Raw genomic sequence first — 22418 nt, forward strand, 5'->3', positions numbered from 1 at the left:
ATAGGTTCAAGGACAGAAGAGAGAGGAGAGAGAGAGAGAGAGAGAGAGAGAGAGAGAGAGAGAGAGAGAGAGAGAGAGAGAGAGAGAGAGAATGAGAATCATTCTGTTACGTGGCTTATTACTGAACCCTAGAATGTATGAATAATTTTTGATGCAGTCTCAAATAAGAAATAAGAGATGCCATCTGTCATCAGCCTCTTTCTGGAGGACATGCACATCCTAAACAAACACAGACCCACACAGCCCCTGGCGCTACCACCAACCCACACAGTGAATGACAATGTCTTGGTTACCATATGCTCACACCCCACCAGATTAAGAAGCAGCTGATCAGAGGAGTGCTGTTCTCATGACACTGACATGAGGCTGATCACACATGACAAGCTGTCATACTTGATAACAAACCGTGTGGAAAGCCTAAATTATAAAAAGGCTACTGCTGTGAGGATACAAAAGGCTATCTAGCTAGCGACCCAAGGACAGGCAGATTCAATGATCTTCATCTAAGTAATCCTCTCCACCCAGACATTCTACAGCACAGAACTACACAGTAGGGCCAATGTAGCATAAATCCTGTTCAATGAATCCAGGGGAAGTATTTCAAAGATAAATAGGCATGAGCACACTAAAGTCCACCCACTTCAATTCAAATAAGGAGTTAAGTGAGTTAGCAGCTGTTATATCCCAGCTCTGAAATTTCAAACTGAATACAACTAACACATTTTGGCCAACTTGAATGGGCTAAATCAAAGAAGTAAATTCTGTATCTACAAATTTCCATATAAAGACATATTAAAATTATCTATAAGGGAGGGGGCTGGAGAAATAGCCCTTTTTGTTACTCTTGCAGAGGACTTACTTGGGTTTAATTCCCATCACCCAAATACCATTCATGACTATAGTTCTCGCTATCTGATACTCTTTTGATCTTTGCAGGCACCAGGTGTACACAGAGCACACATACATATAGGCAGGTAAAACACTCAGATGCCTAATATAAAATAAATGAACCTAAAAGAATAATTTTTAGGCTGGAATGGTGGTACACATCTTTAACCAGCACTCAAGAGGTGGAGGGAAATGGATCTCTATGAATTTGAGGCTAGTCCAGTCTATATAGTAAATTCCAGGATAGCAAAAGCTACATAGTGAGATTGCCTCAAATAAATTAATTAATTAAGTGCTAATTATGTGGCTGGGCGTGGTTGTACACTCCTTTAATCTCATTTGGGAGACAGAAATGGGTGAATCTCCTGTGAGTTCTAGGCCATCAAAACACAGTGAGATCGGGGGCTGGTTAGTTTTTGGTCAACTTGATACAAGATAGGGTCAAGTGAGGACAGAAAGGGCTATACAGTAAAACCCTGTCTTGAAAAACAAAACCAAAACAAACAAACAAACAAAAAAACCTACAGGTTGAGGAAGTCATGAGGAGCAAGCCAGTAAGCAACATTCCTCTTTGGCCTCTGCTTCAGGTCCTACTTCTGGTTTTCTACCCTGCTTAAGTTCCTACCTTGGTTTCCCTCAATGACCAACTGTGTATAAACCCTTTCCTCCCCAAGCTGCTTTTGGTCTTGGTGTTTATTTATCACAGCAAAACAAAATAAATTAAAACAAAAACAAAACAAACATGAACCTGATTATCAACTACCAAGTTTGTAGGTTTTAAACAGCGACGGCAGGAAGCCCCCTGCACTGGACTCATTGTCCAGAGGATGGGAGTACTACATGAGACAGTCTCAGACAAAAACATAGATTATAATAAAACATACAGAATTTAATTAAAAACTAGAACTATATATATTTATCATCAATAGATTTCAGATTTTTTTGAGTTTTTGAAATTTTTCTTTAAAGATTTATTTTTTTTTTTATATGCAATGGGATGTTTTGCTTGCATGTACATCTATATAAGGGTGTCAGATCCCTTGGAACTGGAGTTACAGACAATTGTGAGCTGCCATGTGGGTGCTAGAAATTGAACCCAGATCCTCTGGAAGACTAGTCAGTGCTGTTAACCACTGATCCAGCCCATCTCTCCAGCCCATAGTTCTTATTTTTTAAAACCAAATCCCATTATGCTGAAGCCCGATTGGCTTCAAACTGACCATCTTCCTGCTCCGGATTCCTAAAATTCACATGCAATGACATCTCATCCTGCCAACTGATCTTTGTTTTTTAAATAAATCAATAAATAAGACTTTCAACAAGTGTACTTTCTGGTAGGTGGTGGTAAACAGAAGTGCACTAGATTGTTTATGTAAATTTTGTGAAATTTTCTATCAATTCTACAAATTCTACTGACTTTTCTATGCAATGTTATCTAGGAATAATGATAATTTCATTTCTTCTCTTTAAACCTCTAACCTTTTATTTCCTTTTCTTGTTTAGTCATACTGACAAGAGTATAGCATCTGGCATACTGCAAAAGTCAGAGCAACGTTATAAATCAAGGCCATGAAATTGAGTGGCGGGACTGTGGGGTCATACAGCAGGAAATGGGGGATACATATGATTAAATTTCATTATATACATGTATGAAATTCTCTGTCAACTGATTTTTGAAAGGGGTATCAAGGAAAGAATAATGTTTTCAATACATGGTCTAGAACAACTAGATATTCTAATGCAAAGAAATCAATCAACTGTTACTTCAAACACACACACACACACATACACACCACAAAAAACCAACCAGAGACCTAAATATGAGATAAAGCTATGAAACTTAGGCAAAGCTTTCTGAAGCAGCATCATAAGAAATTAAAGAAAACAAATACTGACCTCATCAAAATGAAAATCTAGTAGCAGGAAGTAAACCAGCAAAGTTAAAAAACAAACAAACAAACAAAACAAACCATGAAACGGAAGAAAGCACCCAGAAACAACATATCAGCTAAAAGTCTGGTATCCAGAACATATAAGGAACCCTTAAAGCTCAAGGCTAAAAGATAAATAACCCACTCAGAAATGGAAAAAGGGCAGTGAGATGGGTGTTCTTGGTTGTCAACTTGACTATATCTGGAATGAACTATACTCCAGAAAAGGAGGCACATTTGTGATCTGAAACACGCCTTTACCCAGACCGTGAGGCTGGAAGGCACTAGACTCTACAAAAATACAAATTAGAACCAACCACAGGGCTAAGGGCCTATGAGATGACTTAGGAGGTAAACCTGGGCCACACCTGTTGGAAGCCTGCATAAAGACAATGGAAGAAAGAATGGTTTGCTCTTTGCCTGCTTGCCCTCGCCTTGTTAGCACACCCACTCCTTCACTGGCATCGGAGCCTGCTTCTTCAGGATTTCAGCATATACTGAGGACCAGCTGAGACACCCAGCCTCATAGGACAGAGAGGCTACTAAATCACTGGACTTTCTAGCCATTTTGGACTGCAGCCAAATGAAATTCATCCCATAAAGTCTGGGACTCTAGAGAACCCTGACTTATAGACAGGAAACAGAGATTTCTCCAAAGATACACAAATAGCCAGTAAGCACATAAAAGTATGTTCAACATTGGGCTGGAGAGATGGCTCCATGGTTATGAGCACTGGCTGCTCTTCCAGAGGTCCTGAGTTCAATTCCCAGCAACCACAACCACATGGTGGCTCACAACCATCTGTAATGAGATCTGGTGCCCTCTTCTGGCCTGCAGGTGTACATGCAGGCAGAACACTATACATAACAAATAAATAAACCACTGGGCGGTGGTGGCGCAAGCCTTTAATCCCAGCACTTGGGAGGCAGAGGCAGGCGGATCTCTGTGAGTTCGAGACCAGCCTGGTCTACAAGAGCTAGTTCCAGGACAGGCTCCAAAACCACAGAANAAACCCTGTCTCGAAAAAAAAAAAAAAAAAAAAAACAAATAAATAAATAAACCTTTAAAAAAAAATTGGAGCTCTGGTACCTGCAAGTTAGGTTTCTAGTCTCCCACAGAAACTGGGAGTCAGGGTACCAATAAAAAAAAAAAAAAAAAAAAAAAAAGAAGAAGAAGAAGAAGAAGAAGAAGAAGAAGAAGAAGAAGAAGAAAATTAAAAGAGCTTTCATGAGTTTGAGGCTAAATTAGGCAGCACAGTGAGTTCTAGACCTGAGCTACTAAGATCCCATTTCAAAATCCCTAATTTAATAAATAAGATTTAAATTTAGGATTACACATGACAAGGCAATCCTACATATGGATATACGTCAGACAGAATTCAAAGCAAGAGTCAAGGTGTGGCTCAGTAGACTGAAGACTTGTCTGCATGCAGAAAGCCCTGGGCTCCATTCCTAGTATCACATAAACCAGGCATGATGGTATACACCTATAATTCCAGCATTCACGAACTAAAAGCTGTAGGAGGACGGCAAGGCAAGGTCTTCAGCTACACAGAGAGTTCAAGGTTAGCCTGGGTTACATGAGACGTAGTCTCGAAACAAGAACAAGAATTCAAAAAAGAAACTTAAGCAAATATTTGTACATCCATGTTCAAGGTGAATTACAATAGCCAAAATATAGGAAAAGCCAAATCTCCATAAATAGATGAATGGATAAACAAAATGTTATATATACATATAGTCATATGTATAAATACATATATTTATATACATAAAGAAAGAGATTTACACACACCACAATATGAAACACCGATCAAAAAATGACTAATACTTTACATGAAGTATCTAAGAATCTAGAAAATTAGAAAACCAGTTAGCAGGCACTAGCAGTTTAAGAAGGAAGAATGAATCAGTTACTACATAGAAATGTATTTCACTGGGCTGGAGAGGTGGCTCAGCGGTTAAGAGCACTGACTGCTCTTCCAGAGGTCCTGAGTTCAATTCCCAGCAACCACACGGTGGCTCACAGCCATCTGTAATAAGATCTGGCGCCCTCTTCTGGTATGCAGGCATACATGGAGGCAGAATGTTGTATACATAATAAATAAAAAAATTTTTAAAAAAAAATGTATTTCACTGTCACATTACTGTTAACAATGTAACTATCCTCCCAAAAAAGAACTATATGAAGCTGGGACTGCAGCTAAGAAGTAGGACACATAAACATCCATGAGGCCCGGGGTTCAACCTGCAGTACTATAAACACACACACACACACACACAGAAATAGAAATGCCTCTTTATTAAATCTGTATTAATGACCACAGAGACAAGGTGGTCTATGTTAATATATGCCAAGTTGAATGTAACAAAAATTATCACTTGGCATAAATATGCAGGCCAGAAGGATTTTAACTAGACAAAATATATAACTGAAACCAAATATGGTAACTTGCACTAGAAATCCCAGCCTTGATCAGAGGCAGCCATGCTACATGAGACCCTGTGTCAAAGAGGAGAAAACAAACAAACAAACACAGAAGACGAGAAAGAAAGAAAAGAAAAAATGATTCAACACAAATAGCACAGTACAGAAGACTTAACTACTTCAGAAAAAGTATGGGAGAGCAAAGTGGTGGTGGTGCACGCCTTTAATCCCAGCACTCAGGAGGCAGAGGCAGGCAGATCTCTGTGAGTTCGAGACCAGCCTGGTCTACAGAGCTAGTTCCAGGACAGGCACTAAAGCTACAGAGAAACTCAGTCTCAAAAACAAACAAACAAACAAACAAAGGAAGGAGGGAAGCAAGCAAGAAAGAAAGGAAAATTATGGGAGAATTAACCGCTCACGGAAAAGTCTATACCCAGAATATGACTCATTTGGGAAACAATGAGAAATATATAACGTGACAGAAAATCCCCGTCATGAACAGAACCTTACTCAGCCACTTCTCACATTTATTGTTCCACAAACTTGAAACCAAACCCTAATTGATGCTATAATAAAGTCTATCCGCAGAAGATGACACAGGAGTGAGTTGCAGCTGACATTTTAGGAAATCAACAGGGCAACAAGACAGCAGTAAGAAACTAGTGCTTTCCCTTAGGAAGGCTACCCTAAACTCTACTTGATGATACAAGCCTGGAATCGCGGCACACAGAAGGCTGGGGCACAGGGGTCACAAGCTGGAGGCCAATTGGGCTACACAGTAAGACTCTACCTTCAACACCGCTCCTTGCCCCCCAAAACATAGCCTCCTGAGGCTAGAGATGAAGCTCAGTGGTAGAGTACTTAGTTAGCATGGCAAAGCCCTGGACCTGATCCCTACTACTGAGCTCCACTACCATGGACAGAAAGTAGAGTTTGCTAGCACTGCCTACATTCATATGTACTTGAGCCTACAAGAACACCAATATTAAGGATAACTAACCCTGCGGTGGAACAATCTTTGTACACTGTAAATATGTATTACTCTCATTAGTTAATAAAGAGCTGACTGGCCTATAGCCGGGTGGGAAGAGATTGGATGGGAGAACCAGACTAGGAGGACACTGGGAAGAAGGGCAGAGTCTCAGGAGTTGCAAGACAGAGGAAACAGGACGTGTAGAAAATGAGGCAACAAGCCATGAGCCACGTGGTAGAACTTAGATAAGAAACATGGGTTGATTTAGGTTGTAAGAGCTAGGCAGTAACAAGACTAAGCTTTCAGCAGAGCATTTATAATTAGCATTAAGTCTGTGTGGTTACCTGGGAGCCAGCTGGCAGGACAGAGCAGATAGGCAGCCCCGAAAAAAAACTTGCCTACAAACCACCACAAATTTTTCAATTTTATATTTTATTATTATTAGTGTGTGCTTGTGTGTATGTACGCATGCTATGGGTGCATTAGTATGCATGCCACAGTATACATGGAGGCCAGAGGAGCTCCCTAAGGTAGAGTAGAGGAACTCAGGTCCTCTGGAAGAGCAGTACAGGCTCTTTACCACTCGGCCATCTTTCTAGTCCCGCTTCGTGTCTTCAGTCTCAATACGTCCCCTGGCCCAGCCTAGTCTTAACTTCTCATCTTCAGGCCTCAACTTGTTTTTTAACTTATTTATACCACATGTATGCCGGTATCCGAGGAGGCCAGAAAAGGTAACAGTGCAGACAGTTGTGAGCTGCCATGTGGGTGCCGGAAATGGAACCCGAGTCCCTTGCAAAAACAGCCAGTGCTCTTAACCACTGAGCATTTCTCCAGCCCCAGGCCGCATCTTCTTGAGTGTTAAGATTAATGGTGTCTATCAACACACTAGACTTCATGTTTAGACTTTAGATTTAGTTTTAGGTTTTTTTTGTTATTTATCTTTATGTGTGTGTGAATATATTCCATATGCAGGTGCCAAGGAGGACAGAGAACTAGATCTTATCTTTGGGTTTCTACTGCTATAATAAAACGCCATGACCAAAAGCAAGTTGGGGAGGAAAGGGTTCATTTGGCTTACAGGTTACCATCAATGTATTTTGCATGCTACAGGCAGTTAGACTGGACTATCTACTAAAAAGAGCTTTCCTTAGTTCCTGCAATCTTATAGCATTATCATGTGTCCTGGCCAGTATTATCTTGTTTTCTTTTTTCTCACCCCCTCAAATATATATGCATGCAAAAGACTTTTTTCCGGTTTTTCAGGACAGGGTTTCTCAATAGCTATAGAGCCAGTCCTGGAACTCACTCTGTAAACAAGGCTGGCCTCGAACTCACAATATCCACCTGCCTCTGCCTCCTGAGTGCTGAGATTATAGGCATGTGCCACCACCACCCAGTCAAAAGATTACATAGCCCCAGCACTTGGGAAGCAGAGACAGGTGGATATTTGTGAGTTAAAGGCCAGCCAGGTCTACCGAGCTACTTCCAGGACAGCCAAGCCTACATAGAGGAACTCTGTCTTGAAAGAGAGAGAGAGAGAGACAGAGAGAGAGAGACAGAGAGAGAGACAGAGAGACAGAGGGAGAGACAGAGAGAGAGACAGAGAGAGAGAATGAATATAGGAAAAGAAGCTAAAAGAAGAACTTTAAACAATGATGAAGTCCTGGCCAAAACTTCTGACTTCTGTTTCTAACAGACAGGTGAAAAGGGGGCATAGCTGTCATTTTAATATTGGTTTGTCCCTATCATTATGGGTTCAGTCTCAGTACTACCAAAAAGAAAAGAAAGAAAGAACAAACAAATGAACAGGAAATTCAGGGCCCAGAGTAAAATTGAACTGGCTCACAGCCACACTCATACATGTGCAGGCCAGGGCTGTTTCATGAACAGGAAATTCAGGGCCCAGAGTAAAATTGAACTGGCTCACAGCCACACTCATACATGTGCAGGCCAGGGCTGTTTCATGAACAGGAAATTCAGGGCCCAGAGTAAAATTGAACTGGCTCACAGCCACACTCATACATGTGCAGGCCAGGGCTGTTTCGGGGCCAGCAAGGTGGCAGCTGCAATACAGACTTGCTGTGTCTCCTGGCTCCGCTGCTCCCCATCACGAACTGCAGGGATGCTGCTGTAGCTGCACAGCATCCAGCTAACAGAGCACAGCTCCCTTTCACCTCACCTGTGACACCTGTGTGTCGGACAGGGAAAGAGGGAGGAGAGGAGTCTGAATATTCTGGTTTAAGGCATGGTGGTATAAATTATTCTGTTATCAGAAGAAGGCAAAGTATAGTGTTTACTATCCTGAAATAATGGAAGATTCATAAACATCACCAGACTATAAAAACTCATCAAAATACTCCCAGTTTACACGGAATCAGTGATAAGAAAAATCAGAATATTTAAAATGGGACATTCAATACCAGCAGTATTTAAAAAAATGTAGAAAAACCCTGTCTCAAAAGAAAAGGAAGGAAGGAAACAAATGAAAACAAGACAAAGAAAGTAAGCTTCAAAGTGGTTCAGTCAGGAGCCAAGCAAGAAGAGTGACTTAAGAAGTTAATTAAATCATGCTGCATTTAATCAGACCACAAGAGAATTAAACTAAGAATCAGTAATTAAAAGACTAATGAAAATAAAATCCCTGAATACCTGGAGATTAGTTAGTATACCAGTGACACAAAAGTCAAAGAGAAAAATCTGAAGAAAAATCAAGCACTATTTTGATACAAATGAAAATGAGAACACAGCCATAAGTGGCAACAAATGCACGAGATCTTACCAACGGAAAGACAAACGCAGAGGTAAGAAAGCTAATCGACTGAGAATAGTCTGATTCTGAGCATTCCTGACCACCCATGCAGCATTCAGTAGTGGAACCTGTTGACCCCAGTGTCCCAGTACTCTAGCCGCAACCACATCCCTCCAGTAGGACTGAAGAAGTCTTAAAGTAACAAGACAGAGCTGGAAGTGCTGACCTAGGCCTTTAACCCCAGGATTCAAGAGACAGAAGCAGGTGGATCTCTGTGAGATGGAGGCCAGCCTGGTCTACATAGTTACACACCAGTCAAGTCTACACAGAGAGACCTTGTCTCAAAAACAAAGCAAACAAACAAACAAAAACCAAAGAGTTCTTTCTACTGCCTATGGATCACAATGTAATCCCAGCAGGTGGATCTCTGTGAGTTTGAGGCCAGCCTGATCTCAGAGTGAGTACCAGGACAGCCAAGTCTACACAGAAAAACCCTGTCTAAAAGAAAAAAAACCTCTCAGTTTGTTCTCCAGCACCATGTCTGCCTGCATACTGCCATGTCTCACACACACACACACACACACACACACACACACACACACGTCAGGACTAAACTCTGAAACTGTAAGACAGTCCCAATTAAATGTTTTCTTTTATAAGAGCTTCTGTGGTCATGGTGTCTCCTCACAGCAACAGAAATCCTAAGACATTTGCCAAAAAGTCTTATGACCCGAGCTGGATTTCTAGGACCCCTAGAGTGAACAGAAAGGACTCCCAAAGGTTGTCCTCTGGCCACCACACACAGTACACACCCACACAGATGCACACGTGTGAAGTAAATAAATAAGTTTTAAATGAAACAAACCAAAATCAAAATAATATAAAATGAGTACCATTAAGAGAAGCTGCAACTAGGAATGGGACAGGAGTGGGATGCGATGAGGTGATTATTCTCTATAATTAATACTGCTTGATCTTACACGTATAAATTACTTAGATGCAAATACTTCTATAAATCAAGTCCTTATCATGAGCCAATATGACCACCATAAACTAAAGACAATACCTTGGGGTGAGGGGCCTTCTTGTTTCTCCTGAGAGAGAAGTCCCAAGTAGCTGAGAACAACATACTTCGTTTCATAGTGAAATCCTACAGGCACAGGAGTAGAGGACGCCATTGAACTCGCTGAAGGAGCTCCAAAGAGGCCTATTTAAGGATGTCGGAAATCTAAAAACAAAAAGTTTCTTTCAGTTTAAAGGTGATTACAAATCAATCAACTTCCCCATTGATTCCAATTACTCACTTAACTCCCAAAGTAAATGTCTCAGCTGTTTTTTTCCAATAACCTTTTTAAGTTAACTGTTTAATTTCTATACAAACAATAACTTAACTATTCAAATAAAAAGTAAATTTTCCCTTTCTCGTTTTTTTTTTCCGTCTTTACTTGCTTTGTACTGTCTTATAGGTGGCCACACCTGCCATGGTGTGATGTGGGATTCTCCTCTGTATGTTGTGATTACCATTAATCAATAAAGAAACTGCTTTGGACCTATAGCAGTGCAAAAATTAGCTAGGCAGGGAAAACTAAACTGAATGCTGGGAGGAAGAAGGCAGAGTCAGGAAAAGCCATGGAGCCACCAGAGACAAACATGCTGAAACTTTGCTGGTAGGCCACGGCCTCGTGGTGATTCACAGATTAATGGAGATGGATTAAATTAAGATGAGCAGCCGGGAACCGACAAGTGGCCTCCCCAACAGTGGTGTACATGTGGATGCCAGAGGACAGCTTCACGGAGTCAGTTCTCCACTTTCACCTTCCATGCTTCCAGGAACCAAATTCAAGCACATTTACCCACTGGGCTAATGTAGGTGGGTCTTCTATCTATCTGTTGCTTTCACTGGTTAATTAATAAAGAAAATTGCTTGGCCTGATAGGTCAGAACATAGGTAGGCGGGGAAGACAGAACAGAATGTTGGGAGGAAGAAGGCAGTGAAGCAGTCGCCATGATTCTCGAACCCGAGACGGACGTAGGCTAGAATCTTTCCCAGTAAGCCACCACCTCGTGGTGCTACAGATTATTAGAAATGGGTTAAGCAAGATATGAGAGTTAGCCAAGAAGAGACTAGACATAATGGACCAGGCAGTGTTTAAAAGAATACAGTTTGTGTGTTGTTATTTTGGGTGTAAAGCTAGCCATGCGGGAGCCGGGCAGGACGAAAAGCAGGCCTGCTCGCCACATCACTACACTGGCCCATCTCACTGGCCCTTCCTAAATATTTCCACACGTGTAGCAAACACAATTCTGAACCCCATGCCTGTATATATCTTCTCATTTCTTTTAATAATAAGTCTCATAGTCAAGGCCTTTAATACCGGCACTCAGGAGGCACAGGAAGGCAATTTCTATGAATTGGAGGCCAGCCTGGTGTACAGAGTGAGTTCTAGGAAGCCCAGTCTCAAAAAACCACCACCAACAACAAAGGCAGTGCCTACAAATGCACTTTTCTCTACCATATAGAATAACACTGACAAAGATTATTTGGTAAACTTTGGGAAGACTTCTAAACCACCTTCCAGGTCCATCTGTGCATTTCCCTTTAAAATCTAATATTAGGGGCTGGAGAGAAGGCTCAGTGGTTAAGAGCATTTACTGTTCTTGCAGAGGACTTGGATTTAGTTCCCAGTATCCACATGGCAGCACTGACATCATAACTGTAACTCCAGTTCCAGGAGACCCAACACATAGTACATGTACATATAGCAGGCAAACATTCACTAAAATCTGTAAAAAACAAAATCTAATTTTAGCAAAATAACCTTCTGAGATTATCCAGAATAATCAATTTGGAGGTGGGGCTTTGGAGGAGGGGGCTAAGACAGAGTCTCTTTCTATACCCTGGCTGGCTTGGAACTCACTATGCAGATCAAGCTGGTCTTGAACTCAGAGATGCCTCCTGATTGATGGGATTATTAAAGTCAGGCACCACCAGCCTGGCCAGAATAATCTTTAATATCCCATCATCCTTGATGTCTAATCTCCTGGCTTAATTTTACTGAGCATGTTATTAGATGGGTTTAGTCAGACTTTCTTATGTTTAATCTTATTCTCAGTAATTCCCTGTCTACTGACTCCCATACTGTTCTTTGGCTAGAAATTCCCACTTGCCTATGCCATGTTCAGAGTTAAACCCAATCCCTATGATGTGGGAGCCCCCTCTGTGTGCTGTGATTACTATAAATGAATAAAGAAACTGCCTTAGCCTGTTGATAGGGCAGAATTTAGGTAGGCAGGGAAGACAGAACTGAATTCTGGGAGGAAGAAAGCAGAGTCAGGAGACACCATGGATCCACTGCCAGAGTAGGACATGCTGCCAAAACTTAGCCGGTAAGCCACTGCGACGTGGCGATACACAGCTTAATAGAAATGGGTTAAACTAAGATGTAAAAGCTAGCCAATAAGAAGTTAGAGCTAGGGGGCTGGAGAGATGGCTCAGCGGTTAAAAGCATTGTCTGCTCTTCCAGAGGTCCTGAGTTCAATTCCCAGCAACCACATGGTGGCTCACAACCATCTGTAATGAGGTCTGGTGCCCTCTTCTGGCCTGCAGGCATACACACAGACAGAACATTGTATACATAATAAATAAATAAATATTTAAAAAAAAAAGAAGTTAGAGCTAAAGGGCCTAGCAGTGTTTTAATTAATACAGTCTCTGTGTGATTATTTCGCTTCTGGGCTGCCTGGACGAACAAGCAGCCCTCTCCTTGCAACAGATTGGTGCCACGTGGCCAGCTAAATCCAGGTCTTGAAAAGGAATTCTAGACAAAAAAAAAAAAAAAAAATTACAGAGTTTAACACAGCTTCTTGCTGTTTGCTGGTGGCATGCCACAGCTCCTTTAAGAGAGGTTTTCCTGATTCAACCATAGCAGAAAAAAAAAGACACTGCGGGAGTTTTAAAACACAGCTTCCTAGGCTGTGCCGCCAGCACGAACTCTGGCTGTGAAGCATTTCAATGGCATCTGTGGGCCCTGGTGTATGTGTGCCCACTCAGGGTAGGGAGATAAGTAGCTGAGACCATGCTCATGGCTTGGCATTCCCTGCCTGGGCAGGTCTACTAGCGGCGACCACTGCCCAGCTACAAAATTTAATTTCCAAAATTGCAAAAACTATCCCACTCAGCTGCACTGTTACAAGTGAGATGTCAATTTAAAAATTCAGCAGATACCACTATTATTCTAGTGTTGATTGTCCCTTTCCAGTTAAGACATGCGTAATGGAACACTCTGGCTCAATCCTGTGTTAACAACTGCCCCAAAATATCTTCACTCAGCAGTTGGCATTCACAGATAATGCACTCACAGGGGAATTCCTAACATGAAACCCTCCCCCTTACACAGATTCTGACTTTCACAGTAAGTATTTTAAGCTTCCCATATAAAAGCAAAACAAAATTCAGATACAGATTATTCCACTTCTAGGTACATGCTAGAAATGTAAACATGTCTACCCAAAATTTGTACACTTTATACCTAACAGCCAAAAAAGAAACATTTTTTTTTCCTTTTTTTTTTTTCCTAGACAGGTTTTCTCTGTGGCGCTCTGGCTGTCTTAGTACTTGCTTTGTAGACCAGGCTGCCCTCAAACTCACAGAGATCCAACTTCTTCTGCCTCTCTAGCTCTGTAATTAAAGGCATGAGCCACCACGGCCACCAGCAGGAAACAACTTTCAATTTATTTAAAAAATAAGGGGGTGGCTTAATGTTCAAGAGCATGCAGTACTTTGCAGAGGATACAAGTTCAATTACCAGCACCCATGACTGGCAGCTCACATTGCAACCCCAGGAAATTCAACACCTCTGCCTCCTCTGGTGGAAATACACATCCACACAGATACACATAATTAAAAATAATCTTTAAAATAAGTATGAGTCTATATGTCTAGCTACTTGGGGAAGATGAAGTATGAGAGTCACCAGATATAAGTTTAAGACATTATCTAGCATACACCTTTAATCCCACTACTCAGAGGAGAAAGAAGCAGGTGGATCTCTTGAGTTCTAGGACAGCCTGGTCTACACAGTGAATTCCAGGACAGCCAGGGCTACACGAAGAAATCCTGTCTTGAAAAGTCAAATCAAAACAAAAACAAACAAACAAAAAAAAAGACACTGTCTGAAAAATAAAAAAATATTGGCTAGGGTTGAAGGACACGCCTATACTAGCAGCACATCGGGGGAGAAGGAACCAGGAAAATCTCAAGTTTGAGGTCACTATAGTCCACATATCAAGGTTCCATCTCAAATCCCCTCCCTGGAAAGAAACACAGTAACAAGTGGTGTGGTAGTGCACACCTTTTATATCCAGCACCCCAGAAGCAAAAGCAGGCTTTCTGTGAGTTACAAGCCAGCCAGGGCTACGTAGTAAGGCCCTGTCTTAAAAGGGGTAGGAAAGAAAGGCGTGAAAATGAAAGGGAAGTTAAAAAACAAAAACAAAACAAAAAAGGCAAGAAAGGTTCCCTAACATGTCACACATCCACACACTGCCGCACTGTACACACTGGAAGGAATAAAGTAGTGGCTCAGATTTACAGTCTCAGCACTTGGGAGGCTGAGGCAAGAGGACTGCTAAGGCCAGCCAAATGAGAGGCTGCTTTAAACAGAAGAGAAAATCAGCAGGAAAGAAGTGAAAGAAGTGAATAAAAATGGCTACCAAGCATGGTAGCATACACCCTGCCATAAAACTGTGGCAAAAGAGCAGGGCAGTGGTGGTGCACGCCTTTAATCTCAGCACTCGAGAGGCAGAGGCAGGTGGATCTCTGTGAGTTCGAGGCTAGCCTGCTGGTCTACAAGAGATAGTTCCAGGATAGGCTCCGAAGGTACAGAGAAACCCTGTCTCAAAAAAAAAAAAAAAAACTGTGTCAAAGGTATTGAAGGTTCAAGCCTGGGCCACACAGAGATTTCTCTCAAAAAGTAACAAAAGAACCATGGCCAAGTGGTATGGGGTTTCTTTTAGAAGTGATGAAAACTCCCAATAATGGTTGCACAACTCTGAGTGTGCTAAAAGTCATTATATTACACAACTGTGAATAGTACAGTAAATTAGTTATATCTCGGTGAAGCTGCCAATGAGCTGCTCTCAGCCGGCTATAGCGGAATACAACCGCAATCCTAGCACTCAGAAGACTGGAGCAATATTGCCACCAACCTGAGGCCAGACTGAGCTACACGGTGAGTTCCAGACTAGCCTGAGTGAGCTACGTACAGTGTGAGACTGTCTCATAAAAACAACAATAAAAATATCAGTTACTATTGGGCTAGGAGTGTAGCTCAGTTGTAGAGCACATAAAGCCTGAGACCTGTGTTCTACGCCCAGTTCATGAAGCAATCAACAACAAAAGGGGCTGGAGTGGATCTCAGTGAAAGCTCAGCATGCAAAGGACAGTGGATTTGATTTCTAACATAAAAACCCAACTCCTGAAAATATTACTCTAGCTCTAGATTTGAGTGGTGCAGGTGTGTAATTCCAGCCACTTGGGAGGCTGAGACAGGAGGATCACAGCTCAAGACCAGATAAGGGCTATATAGGAATACCCTGTCTAAAAAATTCTTGGTGTTGGGGCTGGAGAGATGGCTCAGGGGTTAAGAGCGTCTGCTGCTCTTGTAGAGGACCTTGGTTTGGTTCCTATCGACAACGTGGTGGTTCACAGCCATCCCCACACTCCAGTTCCAAAAGATGCTCCCTATTGTGACCTCTGCAAGCCCATGCACACACAGAGTGCACAGACACACTTACAGGCAAAACACTCACATAGAATAAAATGAATACATCTAATATAAATAAATCTTAGTGATGGGGCTGGAGAGATGGCTCAGAGGTTAAGAGCACTAGTAGCTCTTCTAGAGGTCCTGAGTTCAATTTCCAGCAACCACATGGTGGCTAACAATCATCTATAATAGGAACTTCTGTCATGCAGGCATACAAGCAGGTAGAACACTATGTACATAATAAAACATCTTGGGTGATAATTTCATTTATTTGAAATAAGATATGACACAAATTCAAGTCTGAAAACTGAAGAAAAAGTAATGAAAATATTAAATGTTTACAATTTTATACCTAAAATATTTCATAAGAAAAAATGCAAAAATAAAATTTTTTGGACAATGTGGCAAGATGGTAAATAAAGTCACTTGCTGCCAAACCTGACCAATTCCCAGAAACCACAGGATGGAAGCAGAGAACAGACGCCTACAAACTGTCTTCTGACCCCTACATCAGCTTGGGATACATAAAACCCTGGAAGGAAGGAAGGAAGGAAGGAAGGAAGGAAGGAAGGAAGGAAGGAAGGAAGGACTTCAAAATGTGTTAAAAGTTAAAGACATAGTTTTCTTTTTTTAATTTTTATTATTTTCATTATGTGCACAGGTGGGGATATGTGCACACGAATACAAAACGTCAGAGATGTGAGATCCCCTGGAGCTAGAGTTACAGACAGTTGTAAGCTGCCTGATATGGTTGCTGGGAATCGAACTCAGGTCCTCAGGAATAGTATGTGTTCTTAACCATTGAGCCATCTCTCCAGCCCCATTTATTTATTTTCTTCTTAAGACAGAGTCTAACTTTTAGCCTAAGATGGTCTCCCAGCAATCTTACCTAGCTTCCCCTATATTTACATTTACAGGAGTGCCCAAGTGTCATTTTTTTTCTTTTATAAATTGAGAAAGGTGTTTGGTGATAGCAGTAAGAGGTTAATGGCGGTGGGGATGGAAATGACAAAAATATACTACATACCTGCACAAATTTGTCAAATAATAATGCTTTTTAAAAGATGGTTGGATTTAGCCTTACACATTATTTGGCTGAATTCATTCTCCAGGGCACAAGATACAGGCCATGTTAAGATAGATGTGGCAGTTCCCTGGAATCCCAGCACTAGAGAAGATGACTTAGGAGGACTACTAAAAGTTCAAGGCTAGCCTGGACCACAGGCTGAAACCGGTTCAAAATAAACACAAAAACAAGGGCTGACTGACCAAGTGGTTCAGCAGTAAAAGCAATCTGAGTCTAATCTCCAGAACCCACGTAAACATGGAAAGAGAAAATGGACTCCCAAAGCTGCCTACTGGCTGTGGATGGTGGCACAGGCCTTGGAAAGTGAGGTCATCCTGGTCTATATAGGAAGCTTCAGGACAGTCAGGACTATATAGAAATCCTTCCCCCACACACACCCCAAAAACAAAATTGTTCACTGTCCCACACACATGTGTACCCAAACACACACCTACACCCACAGTAATAATAAATTTAACTGAATTTTCTAAAAGGTCAGGCATAGTTGGGTTACTCCTGGATCTCTATTCAAGGGAAGTAGGAGTAGAAGTTTGAGTTCAAGGCCAGCTGGGATATATAACATCAAAAACCAAAACAAAATGTTATTTTGAAGTTATTTAATGTTATTTAAGGTCTATGAGCCACCTGAAAAAAATATTTAAAATAGTACCTGATCATTCAGAGAAATGGGACTTGCAAGTCCTTATCTGCTTATTAGATACAGAATAATGATTTAAGCATTTTCAATTCGTTGATATAAACATGCAGGACACTTTAACCCAATTGTGTATATGAAATATAAGTGGTTCACCACCCACACACTTGCTTAACTTTATAGTCTGTAAAATAATTAAAAAAAAAAAGGTGGGGAGGGAGGAAAGGCATCTCAAGGGTGTGGCAATTCATGTAAGGTCACACAAGTTGGGGCAGAGAGCTCATCAACATTCTGGTTTATGCCAAGCCTCCAGGGGAAATACTGGTAATTTTACAAAACTTTTTTTAACATCAGAAAGAAGAGGAGCCTGTCAGCATAGTTCAAAACTTTTAAACGCAGAGAGCAAAACAGATCTTTCCGAAAAACACTTGTGCGTGGAACGGTGAATTGATTAACAACGCTATCAGCAAAGAGCATATGAATTTCTGGGCAGACCGTCCAATTTCTACCCCTTAAAGTCAAAGCCCCGACTTTGAAAGTCTAGGCTTCCTCTTTCACAGTATTCTAATATATGAGCAAGAAATGTGGGATCCCGTGGGAATGTGGGGAAGATTCTTGAAAAGGAAAAGACGAGTTAGTGTGAATGGTATCTATCGCCTCCATAGGGGAAGAAGGCCCATTGGTTTGGTTTTGTCTTGGGGGGCGGCGGTGGTGTGGGAACGGGTGTCAAAACTGCAGTGCTAACCCTGAGACTTCTACCACTGGGACAAGAAAGCTCTAGCAAATCTAATCTATAATCGTTCTAAGTGAACGGCACACATGTCCCTCCTCCAAGAATGAATTGAGGTTTCCCAGTCCAGTCTCCCAAAACAGACCTCGGTCGGTTCTCCAAGCAAAGATCGGTGTGAAGAACAGAATTAGAGCAAGGGTGAGCCCCTGGCGCCGCAGGCAGCCACACTGCCCGTTCAAAAGCAGCCCATCGCGGGGGCACGCTGGACAGGTCCGATCAGTCCCAACAGTCCCGAGAGTCCCGAGAAGCTTCGGCAGAGCAGCTCGGTTCCTCGCTCCCTCTCGCCTGGTGTCGCGGGCAGCACCGGGCGGTGGGCTCGGTGGGCTCTAGACCCCTTCCTCAGCGGATGAAAACCCGCTTCGCCATCCGGCAGGACCTCCCCGGAATCCCACTCCCCTCACCTGGCACCGGTCGTGTCCCAGAAGAAATGAAGGAGGCGGCGGCTGCAGCAGGTGCTTCCCACAGGGTCCCGGAGCGGCAGTGGCTGCTTCGACCCGCGGCCCTAATCTACCGCCGCCGCCATGATGGACGGTGAGGTCACCCCAGCGCGCTTCCGTCACCGCCGGCGTGGGGGCGGGGCTGGGGGCGGGGCCGAGCCGGAAGCCCGAGGCTCGGGCAGCTTGAGCGGAAGCCGTCTTACTGAGCCCGTTGGTTAGTTCGCGCAGGCGTGACTGACCTGTGTACGGAGCTGTCCTTTGCCTCTCTTTTCAGGAGCCACTCAAAGCCTGGATTCCTGGACTTCAGAAGTGTCCTCACTAAGTCATTTCCGGTGCTGAGTAGCGCGAAGATGAAGTCGACATGGCCAGCCAGCTCACCGCTGTGTGAGACTATAGAGGCTGATGGCATCGCAGACGCTCAGGTCTGCAGACCTGTGCATTCCAATACAGTAGATGCAAGGGCTGCCGGATTCGGGGTCGCAGCCACCTGCCAGGAAGTTGTCCTGAAAGGTGGGCAATTCACTTAAAGACAGGGTGGACAGACACACGGGTCTAGGCGGAGACAACTCAAAGCCCAGACACCATGATGATATAGGGAATCTTCTATTAGCGATCCATTTTTTTACTCACAATGCCTGGCAAGCTGCCTGGAACTGAACTGTACTTTGTGCTGATTAATGCGTGTTTTCTTGACTCGGTGAAAACACGTCCAACCTGTGGTCCGAGATAAGCTGTGAATGCTTCCCCACCCCACCCCCCACAAAAAAATAGATTTACTTAAAAGACGAGGATATGGTATGTGTAACCTGATTATCTCGTTTTCAGAGTATGAACTTTGTAGATGGCGATTGTGTCTCAATGTAAAAAGATCAAGATATCTAGGGTAAAAGAGGAACACCCTACTTTAGCTACCTCCTGTTTCGGGCTATGTTCTTGAAATGAAGTAACAAGGACAGCGTGAAAGATTAGGAGTTAGAAGGCGGTTGTAACCAATCAGATCAGAAGTGATAAATGTGCCCAAATGCTTGTACAGGCCTGTAATCCCAACACTAAGAAGGCTGAAGCAGGAGGATTGCCATTAATTAGAGGCTGACTTTGTCTTCAATGCTATTTCCAAGCAGTCAAAACTACATAGTGTAATCTATATAAATAATAAAATAAAATAAGCCTGGCAGTGGAGGTACACGTCTGTAATCCCAACACTCAGAAGGTTGAGGCAGGAGGATTGCCATAAATTAGAGGTTGACCTGGTCGCCAATGCTATTTTCAAGCAATCAAAACTACATAGTGTAATCTTATCTTTAATAATAAAAAATAAGCCTGGCAGTGGAGGTACATGCCTGTAATCCCAACATTGTGGAGGCAGAGGCAGGCAGATCTCTATGAGTTCAAGCCCAGCCTAGTCTACAAAGCAAGTTCCAGGACACCCAAGACTACACAGAGAAACCCTGTCAAGAAAGGAAGAAAGAAAACAGAAAAGATTAATTACAAAACTGACTGGGGGGGCAGCAAGATGGCTCGGCCAGTAAAAGCACTTGCTGGGTACCTAATGCACTGAGTTGATCTCTGGAAACCACACGGTGGAAGAAGAGAGCCAATGCTAGCAAGCTGATTTCTCTGACTGCACTGCCCAACCACCACCACCCTCTAGCACACACACAACGCACACCACACACACACACACACACACACACACACACAAGTGTTTCAAAGCAAAACTGATAGGAAGTGACCACCAGTGGCTATGTTTGAGGGCCGATGAAATGTTTAAAATTCACAGTGATCATGGGAGCACAATTACAAATATATTGAATTCTATTTAATTGTATGCTTTCGGTTTGTCTTTTGGGACTGTGCCCTCTGCTGACCTCAAACTTATTCTTTAGCCTAGAAAGACTTTGGATCTCATCCTGCCTCTGTCTCCTGAGTGCTGGAATCACAGTTATGAGCTAGCATGCCTGTGTGTTGCTGGGAATGGAACTCAGGGCACATGCTCTACAAACTATGATCCCAACCCTTTTGAATGTGTTTATTTTTTTAACTTTATGTATATGGGTGTTTTGCTTACATGTATGTCTGCAACATGTGGGTGCCTAGTGGCAGAAGAGGTCAGAAGAGGGTGTTAGATCACATGGAACTAGATGTGTCAATGTTTGCAAGCTGCCATGTAGGTCCTTTGAAAGAACAGCACTAAAAAGGGAGCAGGAGGGTCAAAAGTTCAAGATCATCTGCAGCTACTTACCGAGTTCTAGGCCAGCCCAGACTACCTGAGACCTTGTCTTGCTGTGGGATTCCCCTCTGTATGCTGTGAATACCGTTGGTTAATAAAGTAACTGCCTTGACCTGCTGATAGGGTAGAACAGAGGTAGGCAGGGGAAACTAAACTGAATGCTGGGAGAAGGAAGGCAGAGTAAAAGAGAAGCCACGTAGCCCCTCCTGCTGGAGACAGACGCCAGAACTTTAGCTGGTAAGTCACAGCCATGTGTCGATACACAGAATAATAGAAATGGGTTAAATTAATATCTAAGAGTTAGCCAATAAGAAGCTAAAGCTAGGGCTGGAGAAATGGCTCAGCAGTTAAGAGCATCACCTGCTCTTCCAAAGGTCCTAAGTTCAATTCCCAGCAACCACATGGTGGCTCACAACCATCTGTAATGAGGTCCGGTGCCCTCTTCTGGCCTGCAGGCATACATACAGACAGACTATTGTATACATAATAAATAAATAATTTAAAAAAAAGAAAAGAAGCTAGAGGTAATGGGCCAAGCAGTGGTTTAATTAATACAGTTTCTGTGTGATTATTTTGGGGCTGAGCAGCCGGGAACCAACAAGCAGCCTTCCTTACAGCATTGTCTTTAATGGAAATGGCTTGTCTGTTTTGCTAACTTGCTTCTAGTTCACCAGTTGGGAATGGAAATAGGTAGGAACAATGATCGTGCAGATTTATCGTCTGTGACTAACCTGACAGGAATTTGGGCCAGCAGTTTTCAAAGGCACAAGCAAATAAGGTTACACATGAGTAGACTTGTTTCTTAAACTTCATTTGAAAATTTATTTTAATAGTTTCTCTACAAGACCAAAGATAATGTCAAAGGATCCTACATTTAGGAAACTATGAATTGTTAATACTTGAAGGTTTAGTATGCTCTTAGATTTAAACGAGGCTGGCATGGGACTCTCCAAATCACTGCCTCTACTTCCCCAAATGTTAGGATTATAAGAGTACACAGATGTTCTGTGCTGTCTCAAGAATGATCTGTGGTAGCTGTGCTTTCAGTTTCGACTGAGTGAGTTTATTAAGTATATAGCAAACGAATAAATAGCAAACACCATATAGGAATAGTAGATAGATATTAAAACATCATTGAATCAGTAGTTTTCAACATCCAGCACAGGACAACTGAGGAAGCACAGTTGAGAAAGTAAAAGGTAACTTACAAACATCCAACAGGAACGGACTGGGGAAGTTGAGGCAGTCAGCTGGGATTCCCACTGACTGGAGATTCCCAGCTGGAGATTTGTCTCCAGAGATGAGTTGCCCATGGAACACACGGCTGAACTTCCGGCCTCCAGTTCCTACTGCAGGTATTTTATTTTATTTTTTTGCTTTTTCGAGACTGGGTTTCTCTGTGGTTTTGGAGCCTGTCCTGGAACTAGCTCTTGTAGACCAGGCTGGTCTCGAACTCACAGAAATCCGCCTGCCTCTGCCTCCCAAGTGCTGGGATTAAAGGCGTGCG

At 42.6% G+C, this 22418-nt stretch overlaps 1 protein-coding gene across 2 annotated transcripts in view; it reads right to left on the bottom strand.

Annotated features, from left to right (window-relative positions):
- Positions 1-18801, bottom strand: part of Bcl2l13 (BCL2 like 13) — a 44459-nt gene extending 25658 nt beyond the window's left edge. Inside the window, exons 1-2 of one of the 2 annotated variants that reach the window (XM_050163994.1) lie at positions 18646-18800; positions 10036-10197 (exon numbers count right to left, since the gene is read on the bottom strand). In XM_050163994.1, the coding sequence (XP_050019951.1) occupies positions 10036-10147 (112 nt within the window). In that variant the 5' untranslated portion in view covers positions 10148-10197; positions 18646-18800. Of the gene's footprint in view, positions 1-10035; positions 10198-18645 lie in introns of both variants that reach the window. The other variant, XM_050163995.1, reaches the window with a different exon arrangement.
- Positions 18802-22418: the final 3617 nt, after the last annotated feature.

Source organism: Alexandromys fortis, unplaced genomic scaffold, assembly GCF_014885135.2.
Source record: "Alexandromys fortis isolate MF-2015 unplaced genomic scaffold, M_Fortis_MF-2015_v1.1 scaffold_150, whole genome shotgun sequence".
NCBI classification, from domain to species: Eukaryota; Metazoa; Chordata; class Mammalia; order Rodentia; family Cricetidae; genus Alexandromys; species Alexandromys fortis.